The 18779-nt window shown below is 44.4% G+C and overlaps 1 protein-coding gene across 1 annotated transcript in view; it reads left to right on the top strand.

The window, feature by feature from the left end:
• Positions 1–18779, top strand: part of LOC311607260 (uncharacterized protein) — a 102009-nt gene that overhangs the window by 55023 nt on the left and 28207 nt on the right. Inside the window, exons 17-22 of the mRNA XM_084798942.1 lie at positions 3026–4090; positions 5530–5623; positions 9283–9356; positions 10849–11082; positions 12140–12505; positions 14682–14842. Coding sequence (XP_084655068.1) covers positions 3026–4090; positions 5530–5623; positions 9283–9356; positions 10849–11082; positions 12140–12505; positions 14682–14842 — 1994 coding nt within the window. The remainder of the gene's footprint in view (positions 1–3025; positions 4091–5529; positions 5624–9282; positions 9357–10848; positions 11083–12139; positions 12506–14681; positions 14843–18779) is intronic.

The following is an 18779-nucleotide window of genomic DNA, read 5'->3' as shown; positions in this document are numbered from 1 at the left end:
TTTTTAAAATTTCATTTGAAGTTTTCATTGAAGTTTCTGGCTATAGAAACAGGTTTGTATTTTCTGCTTTTGTCTTTCATCTGCCCCTCTCCTCACCTTCCTCATTTTCTGTGTTGGAAGAATCAAACCCGGGTCCTTGTGTCTGCCAAACAAGCCCTTACCATTGCCTCACAAGAAAGACAACGGAAAAGCCTTCATTTCTTTACATTAAATGAGAAAATATTAAAAATTATTTTTAAAATGTACATTTTTTGGAATTATTTTAATTTACCTCTTGCTGATAATTATAAGCATGTGGTGGGTACACATCCAATTAGCAAAATCACAACGCAGGCGTTTTTCTAAAATGAGTTACCTGTTACCACAGAATCATATGGAAAGATGGACTTGTAAGTGCTGTATACAAAAGCACCGTCTCTGGAAAACGATTGCTTACTTTCTACAGTAACCCCCAGAAGCGGTGGCAATCCATACTGTCCTCAGAAAACTCAGGTGACTTTGCTTCCAACGCCATTTGTAAAGGACCTAACCCAAAGCCCAGTGCCTGAACTGCGCCGCTCGGCTTCACCCAACCAGGACGCTCACAGTTATTAACTTCTTTACGTGATTCTTTTGTCCTGAAAAGTCAGGGCTTGCGTGACCTCTGCACCCAGCTCTGTGTTCCTCTCCTGTGTTTCCCAGCTTTCTTGACTTTCAAAATGTGAGGCTGTGTTCACAGCTTCCCTGAGCCGATAGGAAGCAGCCCTGCCTGCCTCTGCCCCGCAACGATGTCCCTACCCATGGTCACCTTTAAGCACAAAACTCACAAGTGGTTCTTTTTTACTCTCTAATTCTGCCTGAATAAACACCAGAATCCTATTGTCAGCTTCTCCCGGGACTGTGCCTATGATGTCACAGACGTGGCAGGTGTCTCTTGTCTTACACACTGAGTTTAGTGAACGAGTGGTCAAGTCCTCTTCTCTTTTTGAGTAGGAAGAGGAATAGAGCAGGCTGATGTGCACACGAGGAGGCTTGTGACAGTGACCTGGTTGAAGGAGAGCCCAAATGCCCAAAGAAGTGACAAACTAGTGAAAGAATGACCCATCTCTCTGCATGTTTCATTTGTTCTCTTCACTTTCCGAAATAGTTTCAAATCTCTGATTTTCTTCTACTGTTACTTTCATTTCATCGTGATAACTGGAGCTAGGCTTGTACACATCTTTCAAATCACAGTAATAAACGCCCTAATTCATGTACCTGTGTCTGCCTCTTAGCGATATCACAGGCACGTTAGGACCAGTCAAGGAGACAGGTGAAGAATTGTCTTGGAGTTCTGAGGGATTTTCTTTCATGTTATTATTTTTTAAATAAGCCCCAAGGGATGTTCCGACAGGAGGGGAGGCGGGTGTGCCGGTGCACGCCTGGAACCCCACCATGCAGGGCCGAGGCAGTCAGCCTCCGATACACAGGGAAGCTTCTGCATGTGCCCAGCCAGATTCATCTGCTCACATTTCTCATGCAGACTTAGCAAGGCAGTCATGCTCTTGGTGCCTCAGTGCTGGTGCTCGGTTCTTGGTGCCTCAGTGCTGGTGCTCAGTTCTTGGTACTTCACACTGACGGTCAGTACAACCTTCTGATTCGTTTTCATAAAACTGTTAGGGTATAAGACAGAGATGCGGGGTGTAGACGCTATGAGGGACACCATGGGCTTGTGGATAATACCTAAAATCTGAAGAGTCATTCTAGGTCACTCGATGTCCCCTATGAGTCGTTAGACAGAAAGTTAGGGCTATGAGCTTTATGTATTTTATGCATACGGGTGTTTTGCCTGTGTGCACATCTGTCAACCGCATGCATGAAGTACCCGTGGAGGCCAGAAGAAAGCCCTGGGTTCCCCGGAGCTGGGATTATACGTGTCACAATGTGGGTGCTGGGAACTGAACCTGGGTCCCTCTGGAAGAGCAGCCAGTGCTCTTAACCACTGAGCCATCCCTCCAGCCCTCCACAGTTTACCTCTTACTATCTTGAGATGACAGGGAAGCAGGCAGTGGGACAACCACCTTCCAAATTCATGTTCACCTCAGCCAGAGCAGGACCTGGCATGTTTTAGACATGTGATAAATCAGTGGGCGTGTGTTTCTGTTTTTTTTTTTAAAGATTTATTTATTTATTGTGTATACAGTGCTTTGCCTGCATGTATGCCTGCAGGACAGAAGAGGGCATTAGATCACGTTATAGATGGTTGTAAGCCACCATGTGGTTACTGGGAATTGAACTCAGGACCTTTGGAAGAATAGCAGAATAGTAAGTGCTCTTAGCCTCTGAGCCATCTCTCCAGCCCTTCTGTTCTTAAGGCTTGTGCTTGAAGCTGCATCTCAGCTGGGAAAGCTTAGAAAACCATCACGATTGTAGGCTATTAAAACACTATATTGGAATTGTTTTCTTCTAACGTTAATGTTCTCTTTGCCCACATGGTGTCAGCATTATGGAAATAAACATCTTAGTTCGCCTTCTATTCTTCCATTCCTAATTTTCAGAGACTAAACGTCAGTGAACACCAGGGCTCAGTATTTAACGAATGGCAAAATAAAACCGTTTTACGTGAGAATTTTCTTGTAGTATTTTAAATGACTTGACAAGTACCAAATAGGATCAATCTAATCAACAGGTGATATTGTTAAGCCTTCCAGGTCATGATCTCTCCTTGGAGGACTAGGGTAAATGGGGCATTTTTTTTTTTTTACATTTATTTATTGTATGTGTGGGAGCATGCTCGTGTCTCAGCACCCCTGTGAAGATCAGAGAGTAATTTGGGGGAGCTGGTTGTCTCCACCGTATGGATTCTGGGGGTTGAACTCAGACAGTTGGCCTTGGGCGGCAAGACCTGTATTTATTTACTCTCTGAGCCATCTCACCAGCTCGAAACTAGTTTTATTTGCTGGTTTTGTTTGCATGGTTTTTTGTGTAACTAAACATGTATTATGAAAAGCTGCATGGTGCACATTAATCTCTCTTGTTGTTCGTGTCTGTCATATGATCTCTAAAGGACGAGGATCTGTTAGAGAAACCTCCCCTGGCGGCGAGAGCAACCCAGCATCAAGCTAAACAGATGAGCCTTCCACCTGTCCAACCGCAGGAGCCGGAGACGAACGCGGCTTCTGATGAAGATGATTCTTGGGGACCTTCAAAGCCCACCGAGGGGCAAGTGCTTGGGGCTGGGTCGATGGAAGGAGGGAAACTGGCGTGTGAAGAAACTGTACGACTTGCCGTAAACGAGCTAACCGCGAAGCTGAGTGAGGTCTACGAAGGTGTCAAAACTAATGTTTACCATGAGGAAAAGGGACTACCTGACGACTCCCCAGGAAAAACTCAACCGAAGCCGGCCTCCCCTACACTGGCCTGTAAGATGCTTGATTGTGAGGACAGAGCCGAAACTGCCGCGCTGGTCTCTGGAGCACTGCGGACCTTTCCCCGACAGAAGGAAGGTGGCCTTGGAAACGCCTTTCCGTCTCCCTCGTCCTCCCAGGTCGTGGAATACAGTGGCCAGTCAATTGCTAAGTCTCCCTTAAAGAAAAATCGATTCGACTGTGAAAATAAAGAGTCTCTTCATAAAAGCAAGAAGAAATCTAAGAATACAGAAAGTAGGAAGGTAAAAGGCAAATGCCTACAGGTGTGTGGGGGCGAAAGGCAAGCGGGCCAGGATTTCAAGAACCAGCAGCAAAGAACTGTGAAACCAAAGCGTACGGACTCGCACTCCGAGTCGGGACCCAGGCTGAGGTCCAGCGAGCGCAGAGGGCTTTCAGCCGCCAAAGAAAGGAATCATGTGAGCGAAATAAAGAGTTGGGGTGATTCTACCCTTCTTGTAAGCGACACATACAAGAAAAGTAAAGGGGCGAGGGACTTGTCCCTGAAGCTGCTGCCCCGCAAGAGCAGCAGAGGCCACAGCGACGCCCCAGCGTGCAGCGAGGGAGTCGTCCATGCCTCGGCCCCTGATGGCAGGCCCCCAAGCGCTTCTAAGGATGAAGAACTGCAGGACAGGCTGTCGGACAGTGAGTTCCGCATCATGGAGGAAGAGATCCTAGCCTGGGAGAAAGTCCACCTTGAAAGCGAGGTAGTTGCTTTTTTGCTGACATGAGTTGCATTCCTGCTTTCCGTTAGTGGAAACGATGCACTAACAAAAGCGGGCTATGTATGCCCGATGTGTGTAGCCGTGTGGCACGCTCTATTTCCTAAGCAGTGGAACATAACGCCCAGGCATCGGCTTCTTAAACCACCTTGTGTCATTTGAGATACTAGGAAGAAAGGGTGTGAATTAAGCACCTGGCGCTTTGCAGACATTTAATAAGTCCTTAACATTCCTTCTCCTCCAGACTTGAAATGCTGTGTGGTCTTCATGTAACAAAGAGAGACTCCCACGGCATGTCTAATATTTGCATGGTGGTCCTTTTTTCTTTTTTTTTTTTTTTAAGATTTATTTGTATTCTAAGTGTGCGTTTTGCCTGCACATATGTCTGTAACAAGTTAGAGCTGCCACATGGGAATCGAACCTGGGTCCTCTGGAAGAACAGCCAGTGCTCTTAACCACCGAGCCATCTCTCCAGCCCCTCTCAGTGTTTTTATCATTACACATGAAAGGTTTTCTTACTGCTTTCACATTTTAATCAACCACCTCCCATCAGTAATTTTCCACTACAGATCTAGATGGTCTAAACTCTACTTTACTGATCTGAAGGTTCTACCATCCGGTGCCTATGTTCACCAAGATGTGACTAGCACTTCTCGTCACGGCAAAGACGGAGCTTTACTACCAAAGCAGGGTCATGAGAAGCAGTTTTGGTGTCTTCTGGTTATGGCTGCCCAGGCTAGTAAGGCCAGCATTTGGTAGGGGTGAGGCAGGTGCGCAGTGTGATGAGGTCACCAACCCTACATGTCCTAGGGGAAGTCATCCCCAACTACATAGAATGATACTGCCTCAAGGACATAGAATTTTTCTGTCCTCATCTATTTTACAGAATATATGTGTGTGTGTGTGTGTGTGTGTGTGTGTGTGTGTGTGTGTGTATGTACATATATAATTGTATTTAAATGGTTTATATAGGTATTTAATTTCAGTGCAAATACAAATCAGAGCAGACATCCTAAGTATGGTTCCTTGTTGCGACATGCTATCCAGTTTTGGTTCATATGTACGATGGCCATTGGCCTCACGATCTGTATACAAGGATTGGTTACCATATGAAGAAAAAAATACTGTCTCGTCCCACACTTGGGATCAAAACAAAAACATGTTTACATCTGCTACATGATCTAGAAACTGGACAAAAAATGCCCCATAGATGTATACTTCATTTCAAAACGTTGGCTTTTGAAATAGGAACTTCATTAAGAAGTTATTAACGTGTATAGTCTTTGGGCCTGATTAATTTTGGTGTGCAATCTTTTTTAATAACAAAGTAAAAAAAATAAATCGAGAGTAAAACTTCAGACACCTTCTTATGAAATGACTGGGAAATGTTTGGAGACTGATTGTAGTTATTAATTTTTTTATAGAATGCCTCTGAGGATCTGCTGAACAAGTGTGAGGGGATTTTATCTGATGCCACAGATCAACAAGGGCAAAATCTAGAAGCAAACCAGGCAGGAGGTAAGAGCAGCCGTTCCTGACAGTCACTGGAAATAGCGTTCAACCACTGAGTGGTAGAAACGTGACCTACGGCTAAAGAAATGTACCAACTAAAGACATAGAAAGGAAAGGACAAGAGTGGCAACCAGGTGTCTGTCGTTCTAGGACCAGCGGGCAGAGCCCCCGAAGGCCGAGCCCCCGAAGGCTCACGAGTAGTTCTGTGTCAGCTATTCTGAGACCCAAGGAAAAGTTTGGACCTGGAAATGGGCAGGAAGAGAGGGGCAAGAAAGGAACAGCCAATGGGGCAGGTGCAGATGGAGGGCATGAGGCCACTCTGCCAGCGAAGGGCAGGGAATCGACGCTTTCTTCACAAGGACAAAAAGAAAAGGGGTTGGCTGGGCGTGGTGGCGCACACTTTTAATCCCAGCACTCGAGAGTCAGAGGCAGGTGGGTTGCTGTGAGTTCGAGGCCAGCTGGTCTACAAAGTGAGTCCAGGACAGCCAAGGCTAACACAGAGAGACCCTGTCTCAAAAAACCAAAAAAAGGAAAAAAAGAAAAAGAAAGAAAGAAAGAAAAGGAGTTTTGAAACCTGGAGGGGGCGGGGCGAACAGGAGCCAGCTTCCAGTTTCAAATAAAACCAAGTTCTCTCGCTCCTGTCTTCCTCACCATTGAGATGCCCTCAGAGACAGAAGATGCCCGGTCATACACAGGTGTGTCACATCTTCAGTAAATTTAAATGTGTGTGTTTGGCCACATGGGTATACAGTTGAATGCTGTGGAAAATGTTGTTTTCACATTAATGAAAAGGATTTTAAAAAGAAAGAATAGGATTGGTTATAAAGAAATCAGAAAAGACACAGACCTTTAAAAAATATTCCCAATCTAATGTGAATTGTCTGATAAGGGGCAACTTAAGGCCAGAGTTAAAATGGAAAAGTGAACACTTTGTTAGACTGTTGCGAGACAAGACGCCAGCCTCTGGAGTCACTGGCGGAAAGAACTATTCGAGCACACTCTGACCAGCATATGAGGGTTCTCTGTCAGTCCGTGCGGGTTCTTCTCACAGGGTCTATCTACTGCATGTAATCCATGTATCAGTTAATTCTGCCTTTCGTGAGTGCTGTGAAGTGCATATCAAAGTGTTAGGGCATGTGTGTGTGTGTGTGTGTGTGTGTGTGTGTGTGTGTGTGTGCTGAATTGAACTCTGTCCAGTTTTACAAGTGCATAGATTTTTATAGTTGTTTCATAAAATGGGTTTTATACTGCACACTTGAGATATTTTTAACTTTCAGGGAATTTTCCTTCAATTCAGGCATCACTTAGCATAGGCTGTTGTCACCCAAGGCTCAGCTTTTCCCACAGCCTCACCTCTCAACACATTGGCTATGATCTATCTCTGTGAAAATGGCCACCTAGCACTCTAAAACACGAGTCTCTACACCAGTGGCAGACAGATGTAAGGCTTTCAAAATCAGACTTATCTGCCCCGGTCCACCGGGGTTCGACTAACGCTTGGGAGGAAAATTTTCCTGTCTAGGGACAGAACACATGACACGAAGAAGGGGGCAAGTCTGCATTCTGATCAAACCCTGTTTATTGAGAAATTACACAGAGTTTTTATAAGGCAGGGGGCAGGGAAGCATAATGCTATGGCAACCCAGCTGCAGGCTATCTCAAGATGCGAGGAATTCCAAGCAGCTCACTACCTTCTGCCACAGGGAATATTTTGCTGTCTTTATCTAATCTAACTGCTAAACTACAACAGGGTGGCTCCGTCTAAATCTCATCTTTAGTCTAACTGCCGAACCACGACAGGGTCAGCTGGTGTCTGGTAAATGGCAGACTGCTGGAGAAATAGGAACCTCGGCTCTGACAAGATGGCTGAACATTGGCCATATAGCCTGTCACCTGCACTTCTCTCTGACTCTGTGCCTGGCCTCTCTGCCTCTGCCCTGTTGTCTGGGGTTTCTTTTTTTTTTTTTTTTTTTTTTTTTTTTTTGGTTTTTCGAGACAGGGTCTCTCTGGGTAGCCTTGGCTGTCCTAAACTCAATTTGTAGACCAGGCTGGCCTCGAACTCACAGCGATCCACCAGCCTCTGCCTCCCGAGTGCTGGGATTAAAGGCATGCGCCACCACGCTCGGCCCTTGTCTGGGGTTTCTGACCGCGCGCCATCCACTTGGACCCTCGTCTTTAGACAAGCGTGCGGCTTGTTGGTCTCGCTCCTGCCTCGCCCTCTGCTGATCTCTGTACTGTTTATGCACCACCCTGAGATCACAGCTCGAGCCATCTGTAAAGCTAAGCTCATCCTTGAGGGTCAGTGCCTGCAGCTTGTGTGAGTTCACACAATAAGCCAGCCACAGCGGTGCACGCCTGTGATCCCAGAGCTCCGGGAGGCAGAGGCGGGCAGTTCGAGGCCTGTGAGTCCGAGGCCAGCCTGTTCTACAGTTTGAGTTCCAGGACAGCCAGGGCTACACAGAGGGACCCTACCTCAACCATTTAAAAAGAAGGAAAGAATTCATGGGCTAGGAACTAAAACAAATGAATGTGTGTACACATTTTTGTAGCCAGTGCTTGAGTATATTAGATGTCTGTGCACATGTGTGTGCAAGCCAGACGTTGGTGTGTGACAACTTCCAATGTCATTCTCCACCTCACCTTCTTTTTCTCTTTAATAACCTATGTATTTAATAACCTATGTGGCACATGTCTGTGTAGGTGCAGGGCCACACAGAAATATGTCATAACACATGTGTGGAGGTCAAAGGCCTTGTGGCAGTTGGTTCTCTGCTTGCATCATATGAGGCTCAGGGATCATCTGGCAGGAGGGACCTTGACCACTGGGCAATCCTGCTGCTCCCCACTTTATCTTTTGAGATGCTGCCATGCCTCTCTGAGCCTAGAGTTCATCACTTACCTACCCTGGCTGAGCAGCAGGCTCTTCCAGAGATCTGTGTCTTCTTCCACCCACTAAGGTATGGCTTCAGATCCGTGCAGCCACACTCAGCCCAATCTTGCAAAAGTTGTATGTGTGTCTCTGTCTATGTGAATGTGTGTGTTCCTGTAGTGTGTGTGTCTGTGTGTGCATGTGTGTCTGTGTGTATATGAGTATGTATATTGGTATATGTATGTGTGTGCATGTGTGTGTTTGTGTGCATGTCTCTCTTTGTCTCTCTGTCTCTCTGTCTCTCTGTCTCTCTCCTCTGTCTCTGTCTGTCTCTCTCTCTCCTCTCTCTCTCTCTTTCTCTCTCTCTCTCTCTCTCTCTCTCTCTCTCTCTCTCTCTCTCTCTCTGTGTGTGTGTGTGTGTGGCAGCTTACCTGTAGTAATATTTCGTAATGAAGGTGCCACCTGCAAATTAACCTTGATTTAAAATCTTTATTTATAAGTTGAAAATAATCATTATTCTTTTAGGGTTTTAGGGTTTTATTCTTTTTTTTTTTTTTTTGGTTTTTCGAGACAGGGTTTCTCTGTGAGCCTTGGCTGCCCTGGACTCACTTTGTAGACCAGGCTGGCCTCGAACTCACAGTGATCCACCTGCCTCTGCCTCCTGAGTGCTGGGACTAAAGGCGTGCGCCACCACGCCCGGCTTAGGGTTTTATTCTTTTCATCTATTTTTTTAAGTGCTGCTTTTCAATAACCTCTAAGTGAGTAGTTTTTTAAGAAAAATGTATGTGTATTACAGTGGAAACAGACTCTGAGGTGACATCACAGCCGGAACACAAGAGTCTTGACAGCAGTGAAAATACTCAGCTATCGGTAATGCACAATTCTGATGTAAATTTCTTGTGCCTGTTTTGTTTGGGTTAATAATGATCCATATTCCAAAGAGCACTTTCATAATCGCCTTCCAGAAGCAATTTGATACCATATTTGACATTCAGTTTTTAAAATATTTTAACTAAAAAAAATATTTTAACTAGTAATAAAGCAGTGTGCTCTTAGAAGCTATAGTCAGTCACCTTGTTGACTGAGAGCAGACGTCTTTCTGAGTATTTTCCCTGCTTCTGTGTGTGTAACGTCCTTACAGGATGGACTAGAGAACAGCTCTACCCCCACAGACCTGTGCACGCACCTATCAGTGATGGGGGCTGTCGGACAATCATTTCCTGTGGCTTAAAATTACTGTGTCATATCTGCAATGACTAGTGGGAAACAGGAGGAAGTCATAATATCTCTTGCTTTCTAATTGTCTTCAGTGTCTATTAAACTGTATAAAGTGACTTACAAACACGCTAGGAAGCTATTTGTGTTCACAATGCATACTAACCCATCTGCCTCAGCTCTTCCCATCTCCCTGCCACCCCATCCACTGTTCTCTCTCTCTCTCTCTCTCTCTCTCTCTCTCTCTCTCTCTCTCTCTCTCTCTCTCTCTCTCTCTCTCACACACACACACACACACACACACACACATTCACATCTATTCATTTTGGTTTGTAACCCACTGAGTGTCACCAGTGGCGTCTGTGTGACCATGTTTTGGACCCAGTGGGCTCAGCTGTGGGCACACAACTGAAGACGGCCTGGTCCCTTCTCTCAGGGCCCATCAATAGCTGGTAGACAGCAGTAGAAGGTAGGGCCCCTGAGCCCTTCCAGGCTGACTGCTGAGAGGCCAGGCTCGTGGGAGCCCAAGGCAGGTGGCCACAGCTGATCCGAGTTAACGATAATAGTGGCTGTGTTGAGTGCAGACTGGCGTTGCACACAGCCTTCTCTCTCAGGGTACCCTCAACTTTCACGGGGGTGCTATGAACTCCTTGTTTAAGGCTGAGCAGTCAACAGTCACTTATTCTCAGTGTCTTGGGAAACCATGACCTCCCCTTTCTTCTGAGGACGGCCAAGTGGCTTTAGTCTATGGGTAAAAGCACAGATATTTAGAGTGAGGCTGATGCCTTTACCTACTGTCTTTTGTGGGTGTTAAGAGTATATTAACACCCTAATGCCCAGGGCCCATATAGATGCTACGTCATTTAGTTTTTTGTGTGATTGGTGTCTGTGCTTTGTCTGTTCATAACGTAAAGCTTTGGGTTACATTTTGAGGCCTAGTGAAGTCGAATATTTTTATATAAGGACAAATTTGGAATATTAAAAATAAGTAATTCCTCTTTGGTAAGTTAACACACAGTGGATTAATTAGTAATTAATTTAACACATAAGTGTTCTGTCCAAATAACAGTGACTAAAATAACTTTTCCAGTTTGCTTTTCTTCTCGTGTTAGTTAAGTATTTTTCTTTTTAAAAATTTACTGCCCAGGCACAGTTAACACAGCTATGTTCCGGATGGCAGCGTGTGACCCAAGCTCCAGCCCCGCCCGCCAGCTGCAGCCCAGCCAGGGGCCCCAGCAGCAGCTCGCAGAGCAGCCCCAGCAGCAGCGCCAAGGCCGGGTGGACCGCCGTGACAGACGGGACCTGTCAGGACACCGCCATCGTAGGCTACAAGGACTCGCCCTCTGCCGTCTGGGCCACCATTAGCATCACGACAGCTGAGGTTGGTGTCCTGGTAGGCAAAGACTGGTCAAGTTTTGTGAATGGGCTGACATTTGAGGGCCAGAAATGTTCTGCGATCCGGGACTCACGGCTACAGGACGAGGAATTTACAATGGATCTTCTTATCCCAGAGGAGCCCCCATCTTCAACGTCGTGGTCACCATGACTGCCAAGATGCTAGTCCTGCTGATGGTCAAAGAAGGTGTCCACGGTGGTTTGATCAACAGGAAGTGTTAGGAAATGGCCTCTCACCTTCCGCGTTCCCTGTCCTGACCTCATCTGTCCCCTCCCCCACCACTCCCTTCCGCTTTTGCACCCCTTCTTTCCACACACTGTTAGGATCTGCTTCAGCCTGCCTACCTGTGATGTCACTGCTTACCTGCCACGGGGGCGTGGCCCTGCCCTGGGCCATGTAAAAGACACCCTCCATGTGACACTCTCTACCGCTCTTACCCCTTTACCTCTCTACTTACCTCTCCCCTCTCTCTCTCTCTCTCTCTCTCTCTCTCTCTCTCTCTCTCTCTTGGGTACCCCTCCCCCATTTCCTTCTCCCCCCCATGCTCATCTAATAAACTATATAACATAATACCTGCTGCCTGGTACCTTATATCCATATATATATATATATATATATATATATATATATATATATATATATAACATTGGTGCCCCCTCTGAGGTACCTTGTATTTTATCATCTGCCTTAAACTTTAATTTTTATATATAACACACACATGCCATTATTTTTGGGGGGCATTACCCCATTTCCCTTATTGCTGCCAAAACCACATGGGCTGGGGCTGGGGCTGGACAGAGAGATACCTCTTCCTACCTATACCTCCTCCTGTGTATGTTTGGAAAAAAATTTTTTGTTTGGGGAGTTGTTTTTTTGTTTTGTTTTGCTTTGTTTTCCCTAAATTAAGAAAAAAAGATTCTACTAAAAAAAAAAATCACTGCCCAGTGACTTCTGACATCTAAACATATATTAAGAAATTTAAATATAAAATATATATCCATTTCTAACTATTTGTCTCCTCTCCATCCTGTGACACCTGAAGGATGAAGTCCTCGTGAAGGCTCACCCCCAAACACAGAACGCACCTGCGGATCCATCCATGCTAGTCTGGCCCCTGGCTGAGAAGGAAAGCACACAAATTCGCCCCCCACCTTTGCATCTGGACAAAACGTCTGAAGACCCCAAAGTAAACAAGACATGTGAGGAAGAACGGGCACCTGAACAGACAGAAATCCATTCAGTGAATGCGCACAAGAAAGAGTCCCTCTCTGGAGACGGAATAGGGGATGCTAGGGAGGCAAGCAAACACAGCCTAGAGTCACAGCATGCAGCTAGGCATGTGTTTGAAAACGTTTGTCCTGCAGAAGAACCACTTCCGGGTAACTATAGGGGAAGAGCTCAGTTCAAGGTAATTACCTGTAATGCTACAAATAATCTGCCCCGTATGAGTAAAGGTGTGTCTGGGCAGCCAGGGCTACATAGAGAGATTGTCTCAAACCAACAAGACAAAAGGCTGCCGGGTACAGTGGGATTATCCGCGTATGAAGTTGTCTAGATAGATGTGCTTTCTATTGTCTAAATAATAAACGTTCAGAAAAATATTTTCAGAATGATTTTTTCACTGATTTTTTTCAACTCCAATCTTTCTTTCTAATAGCATTTGACATAGAAAATCAATTTATCGCACATTGTGTGATCTTTTGACTTAAGATAAACACAGAGGAGGGTGGCACTGTCAGCTTAAGGAAAAATTACTCAATGGGAATGAAACAATAAACGAGAAGAAATGAAAATGTCTCTAAGTTTGACAAAAACTTCCACTCAAACCAACATAGTGATTGTTGGTTTAATGTGTACAAATTTGGCATTCTCCGTCCAAGCCACTGGAAGTTGTAATTCTCTCTTGGTAAATTCTCTCTTTGGCATCAGGTATATATGTACTAGGCTAGTCTTTGTTAAAGCTGCCTCAAAAAACCAAAAACAAAAAGCATCCCACACAGCATGTTCTTTGGTAAAGCTGTTTTCAGAGCATATGATCTTATATCATACAAGAGCATATACCATCAGCCAAAAAAACATACTTATCCAGATTAAAAATCTGAGTTCTGAGATACATTGAGGCAGGGCTAGTGCACACAGTGGAGACAGGACTGTGCATTCAGGTAAGCAGGGAAACAGGCTCTGTAGGGAGCAGTCTTCAGGCTAGCGGAGGAAAAGACAGCTATGGTGCCCATTTTATGCACACACTCAGGTTCCCTGACGAAGGCTTTGCCATCCTTCCGGGACTGTCCCAGGAAGCTTTGCCACTCCCATGGGGCGGAGGCACTGCAGTCCACAACCCACGTTCTCTCAGGGCTTCCGCCAGTCCTCACACAAATTCACATCTCTCTAATTCTACGGACTGACTAAACGGAGTTGCTGGGTCACTCATCTGACGGGGCATTGTGGGATTGCACTGTGCCTTGTGGCTTCATGCAGCGCTATGTAATGGCTCCTAAGACGCTGAATGGATGGTTGAAGGAATGACGTCATCCTTTTTCCGTCCGTGAAGCGTCGTATTTGGTGCCCGTCCTGCTTGGGAAGCATCTCAGTGCCAGAATTCGGCACAAGTTCAGCAGCCTCCTGTATGCTCACCCGCTCAGCCCTGCACCTCCATGTCAGTAGGCTTCTTGACTTTTTTTTTTTTTTTTGATACATTGGTATCCAAGTGATTTTAAACATTGTCAAAGAACAGCCGGGCAGGGAAGAGATGCTTCAGTTTCGCTCCTACCGCCCGTGATGGCGCACTCTGGGAGTCTGATTGCCATATGTGCAGTCCTGGAGTCGATCCTGAAGGTGATATGTTTTCTCCCGCTCCTATAATTCTTCCATCAAACAGGGAAAGCGCTAGAGGGCAAACACTGAATTAAAGAAGACACAGTTAATTAAGAATGCCCAATTTTGAGGTTTTATAAAACTCTAAGGGTTTTTTTTTAATCTCAAGCAAATAAAATAAAACAGATCTTACAAAAAATATTCAATAGTCTCTAATGTGAAAATTAACAAAGCAAACACTTTTTTTACTTTTATGAGTATGTTCCCTGTGTGTATGTATGTGCACCACATGTGTGTATGTAATGCCCTCCTAGGACAGAGGAGGGCGCTGGATCTCCTGGGAACTAGAGGCTTAAACTTTGTGAGCTGCCATGAGGGTGGGTGCAGGGAACTGAACCTAGGACGTCGACAAGAAAAGCAACTGCTCTTAACACCTGTGCCATCTCCAGCCCTACAAAAGTCTTTTTTTTTTAAGATTTATTTATTTATGATGTATACAGTGTTCTACCTGCATGTGTGCCTGCATGTCAGAAGGCACCAGATCTCATTATAGATGGTTGTAAGCCACCATGTGGTTGCTGGGAATTGAACTTAAGACCTCTGGAAGAGCAGCCAGGGCTCTTAACCACTGAGCCATCTCTCCAGCCCCTACAAAAATCTTTTCATGCACTAAAAATCATGTAGCGAAAATAGGAGTCAAGTGGTGAAAACAATAAAAGTTAGTTTTCTCGAACAGTAACATTTGTCCTTTCCTCGAACTTCCATTAAAGGTTGAAGACATGAGAGAGGCGCAGCGGAGTCCGGAATTAGAAGTCTTAGAGAAACTACAGCTTATGGTCGCCGACTCCAACGACAGCAGCTTGCTTTTCAAAAGAAAAGGTGGAAGAACTAGGAAGCTGTTTCCTACTGAAGAGAAAGATGAGTTTGCTAAGTAAGGTTGCGTAACTAGTTCAAAGTCAGTCAGCACTCTGCTCTAAACACTAATCCTAATTTGGGTTAACATGCCTGGGTAACAAATTTTACACTTCTGCTGGGACTGTCAGGTTTCCACATGGTTGCCAGAAGGACATAAATAATTTGATACTTTTTTTTTCTCAATTAAATTGGTAAATGTTCTCTTTTAAAATAATAAGGCTTGGGGGTCTGGAGAGATGGCTCAGCGATTAAGAGCACTGTCTGCTCTTCCAGAGGTCCTGAGTTCAATTCCCAGCAACCACATGGTGGCTCACAACCATCTGTAATATAATCCGGTGCCCTCCTCTGGCCTGCAGGTGTACATGCAGGCGGAGCACTGTATACATAATAATAAATAAATCTTAAAATAATAAGGCTTGACTAGTGTAGGGTGCTGATCATTATAGCGCACTGCTGTTTACTGACGTAGCTGCAGAAGGCAGCTGAGGGGAACTGAGCAGTGTGTATCAGCGTTTTCTCTGGTGGCATTCTTTGAAGCTAAAATCTTCATTTCTAGAGCTGGGTCCCTCTGAGACAGGAGAGCATGGCTTGGAAACGCATAAAAGCTATATGTTAAGGACATTTATTACATATTATATACAACACAAATAGATAAAGCCATAGTCAATATGTAATGTGAACACAAAGGACATGTATTAAAATGTGTAAATAAACATTTTACATATCTGTAAGTATATGTGGGTACTTATGCTATAATTGTTATAAGTTCAGAGCTAGTGTATATAACAAGGATGTAGCTGTAGTGTTATGTCTGCAAAATACTGTAGCGTGTAATCATTAAAGAAACGAACTGCGGGCTGAAGAGATAGCTCAGCAACTAAGCTGCGCCTGCAGTGGACCGAGGTTCAGTTCCCACACAGCAGTTCACAACTATCTGTGACGTCCGTTCCAGGGGGCCCAACACCCTAGCATTTGCCTTCACCAGGCCTGCAAGTGGTTCACAGACAAACATGCAGGCAAAACCCTCATATGCATAAAATGAATTGTTAAGCCAGAAAGTGAAGCTACAGTGTTTGCTGGTCCCCTGTCTTATTGGCAACATCATAAGCTGCTCCAAACCTTCGTCAAGACTCTCAGGCCTTACAGTAAGGCTCCGATTCACTTTAACTACACTGTTGTAGAGAGTGAACATGGGGCTCTAGTTTCCTTCCTCTGTATGTTGAAATCCGACTGTCCCAGCACTATTCACTGAAGACACCTCCTTCCCCAGCGTGTGCTTTGGGTACCATTGTCAACACTCAGGAGCCAGTAGCTAAGGGGTTATTCTGGGTCCTTCATTCTATCCCATGTATCTGTCTTTCTTCATTGTTGTGTCTGTATGATGCTTTTTTTTTCTGTTCCTGTGGCTCTCTAGTACACTTTGAAATGAACTGCTGTGATGCCTTTGGCTTCACCTTTTCTGCCCAGGCTCCGACTATTCCAGGGTCTTTCCTGATTCCCTATCTTAAAAACAAAAAACAAAAAAAGCAACTTCCTTTTTTTCCACGAAGAGCATCTTAAAACTTGTATTGAGGTTATATCAAATGTGTGTATCTTATTGTTGTAATACATCCCTTTTACAATTTTATTATTGTTGACCCAGGAATAATGAGACCTACAAAATACTATTAGGGCATTAATATGCCTTCCCAGTGAGAAATCACTCCACAGCTTAAGATAGTGGAACAGGGTGAAATGGGGAAGAGAGCTGTGGGGAGGGGCAGTGTGCATTCAGGACCTTTGACAACGCAGACACATATCTAAAAGCTTAAATAGAGCTACCCTATGACAGGGGACAGTGTCCCTCACAGACATCATAGGCTATCAAATAAAAAGCAGGCTGTTGCCTGTATCACCCCTATCTTCTGTTGTGTTTGGTTTCCTTTTGCTGTGTCATTCGCCTCATGGAAAGGATATGTATCTTCTGAAACAGTTGAGAGTGGGTTTGTTTGTTTGCTTGGTTGGTTGGTTGGTTGGTTGGTTTTTGTTTTTTTGTTTTTGTTTTTGTTTTTCTGATTTCTTTTTCAGCATGTTTAGTTATTGGTATATTGAAAAGCTGCTAGTTGCTATACATTGATTTGTATCCTGACACTTTCTGAAAGTGTTCTCCTAGCTAAAAGATTTCTGGTAGAGTAAAAAGAATCTTTTAAGTGGACAATCACTTGGTCTGCTCTGCAAGGTGAAATGATTTGACCTCTCCCACTCCTGTCTGTAGTCCTGCATGACTTTGGCTAACTACATTATTCTGCCTAAAATTCAAGCATTATGTTAAATAAAATGGTTGCTGGTTATAGGGAAATGGAAATGGATGTCCCCATTTTGTATACTGTTGGCTATAGGCTTGTTCAAATGCAGTCTTTATTATATTGATGTGTGTTTCTTCAGGGATGTTGAACTTTGGCAAAGGGCCACATCTATTCAAGACCATCCTACGCTTTCTGCCTCTGGGCATCTTGGGATGTGTTACATTTGTTGCTTTGTGTATGTTGAGCCATCCTTGCATAGCTGAAATGAAACTAACTTGATAACAGTGTGTGATACTTTAATATGTTGTTGATTTTGTTTTGTAAGGATTTTATTCAGAATTTCTTTGTGTCTGTGTTCATCAGGAAAATTGATGCTTTTGATTGTTTATTCATTTGCTTGTTTTTATTTTTTCTGATCTTGATCTCAAGGTAATAATACCAGGCATGCGTCATCAGCAGTTTCCACTTTGTCTTTGTGGACGAGTGTGAGGCCTGTGTGCTTGTCTTATTTGAATGTTTGTTAGCTTGTGTGTGGTGGATTCAGCCTAGCCTTGTCCTTCCCAGTGCTGAGGCACTGTTTTGTTTTCATTCGAGTATTTTTTCCCAGTATTTAAGTGCAATGTTTACAGCGCATGCCAGAGCTGTCGCTAAAACTTCCACCCTCATCCATTCACTGAAACACAATGCAGGCATCCTTAGGCCGATGTCCCACTTGACTTGTTTCACTCCTTTGCCATGAGGCCCAAGATCTGAACCCAGACCTCAGCCTCGAGACTCCTGGGTTCATCCTTGGATCCACTGCTTCCCGAGCAATCAGGACAGACCTCAGACACACCCTAAATATCCCCCACCTCAGCTGGGCTGACTGGGGTGAGCGCCTGCCGAGGGGCTCGTCACTGGTTAGCGGTGTGTTCACGGTCTCGACTTGCTGTTGGTAGGGTCATGTGTAAGGGTTTTGTGTGTCTTCTGGGTTGTCAGCAACAGACATTTTCCAAAGTATTTGCTGATCGTCTTGTGTTTTGTTGGTATCTATTGTGATGTTACATTTTATCACCTCTAGTTTTAAGAATTTGGGTTTTCCTTTTGTTTCTACAACATTTGCCTAATGGCTTCTCAATATTGTTCATCATTTCAAAGAAACAATTCTGTCTCACTGGTTCTTTGTAGTGTTCGCACCTCCATTTCATTAGTTTATGTCCTAAACTTTATTACTCTTCTTCAGCTGCTGGTTTAGGGTTTTTGATACTGTTCTCCTAAAAGGTAGAGGTCCAAATTAGTCATTATTTTATATTTAAAAAATGAAAACAAGCCAGGCGTGGTGGCGCATGACTTTAATCCCAGCTCTTGGGAGACAGAGGCAGGCAGATCGCTGTGAGTTTGATGCCAGCCTGGTCTACAAAGCAAGTCCAGGACAGCTAAGGCTAACACAGAGAGACCATGTCTCGAAACACTCCCCCCCCCAAAAAAAAGGAAGAAGAAAACAAATCAGTATACTGTGATATTTGAACTGTGTGTATTGATATATTTTCAAATTAAGGTTTTGCCCCAGAGATATCTCAATTTTTTTTTACTTCATTGTGTATGCCTTGAGGTGCTTTGATATTTGAAATTATTATATTTTAAAACTAAATTGAAGTTAACATGTATATGATTTCTGTGTGAGTACCC

The sequence above is a fragment of the Acomys minous genome (genome assembly GCF_964271855.1).
Source record: "Acomys minous genome assembly, chromosome: 10".
Taxonomy (NCBI): domain Eukaryota; kingdom Metazoa; phylum Chordata; class Mammalia; order Rodentia; family Muridae; genus Acomys; species Acomys minous.
This window is presented reverse-complemented; position numbering and strand designations above follow the sequence as displayed.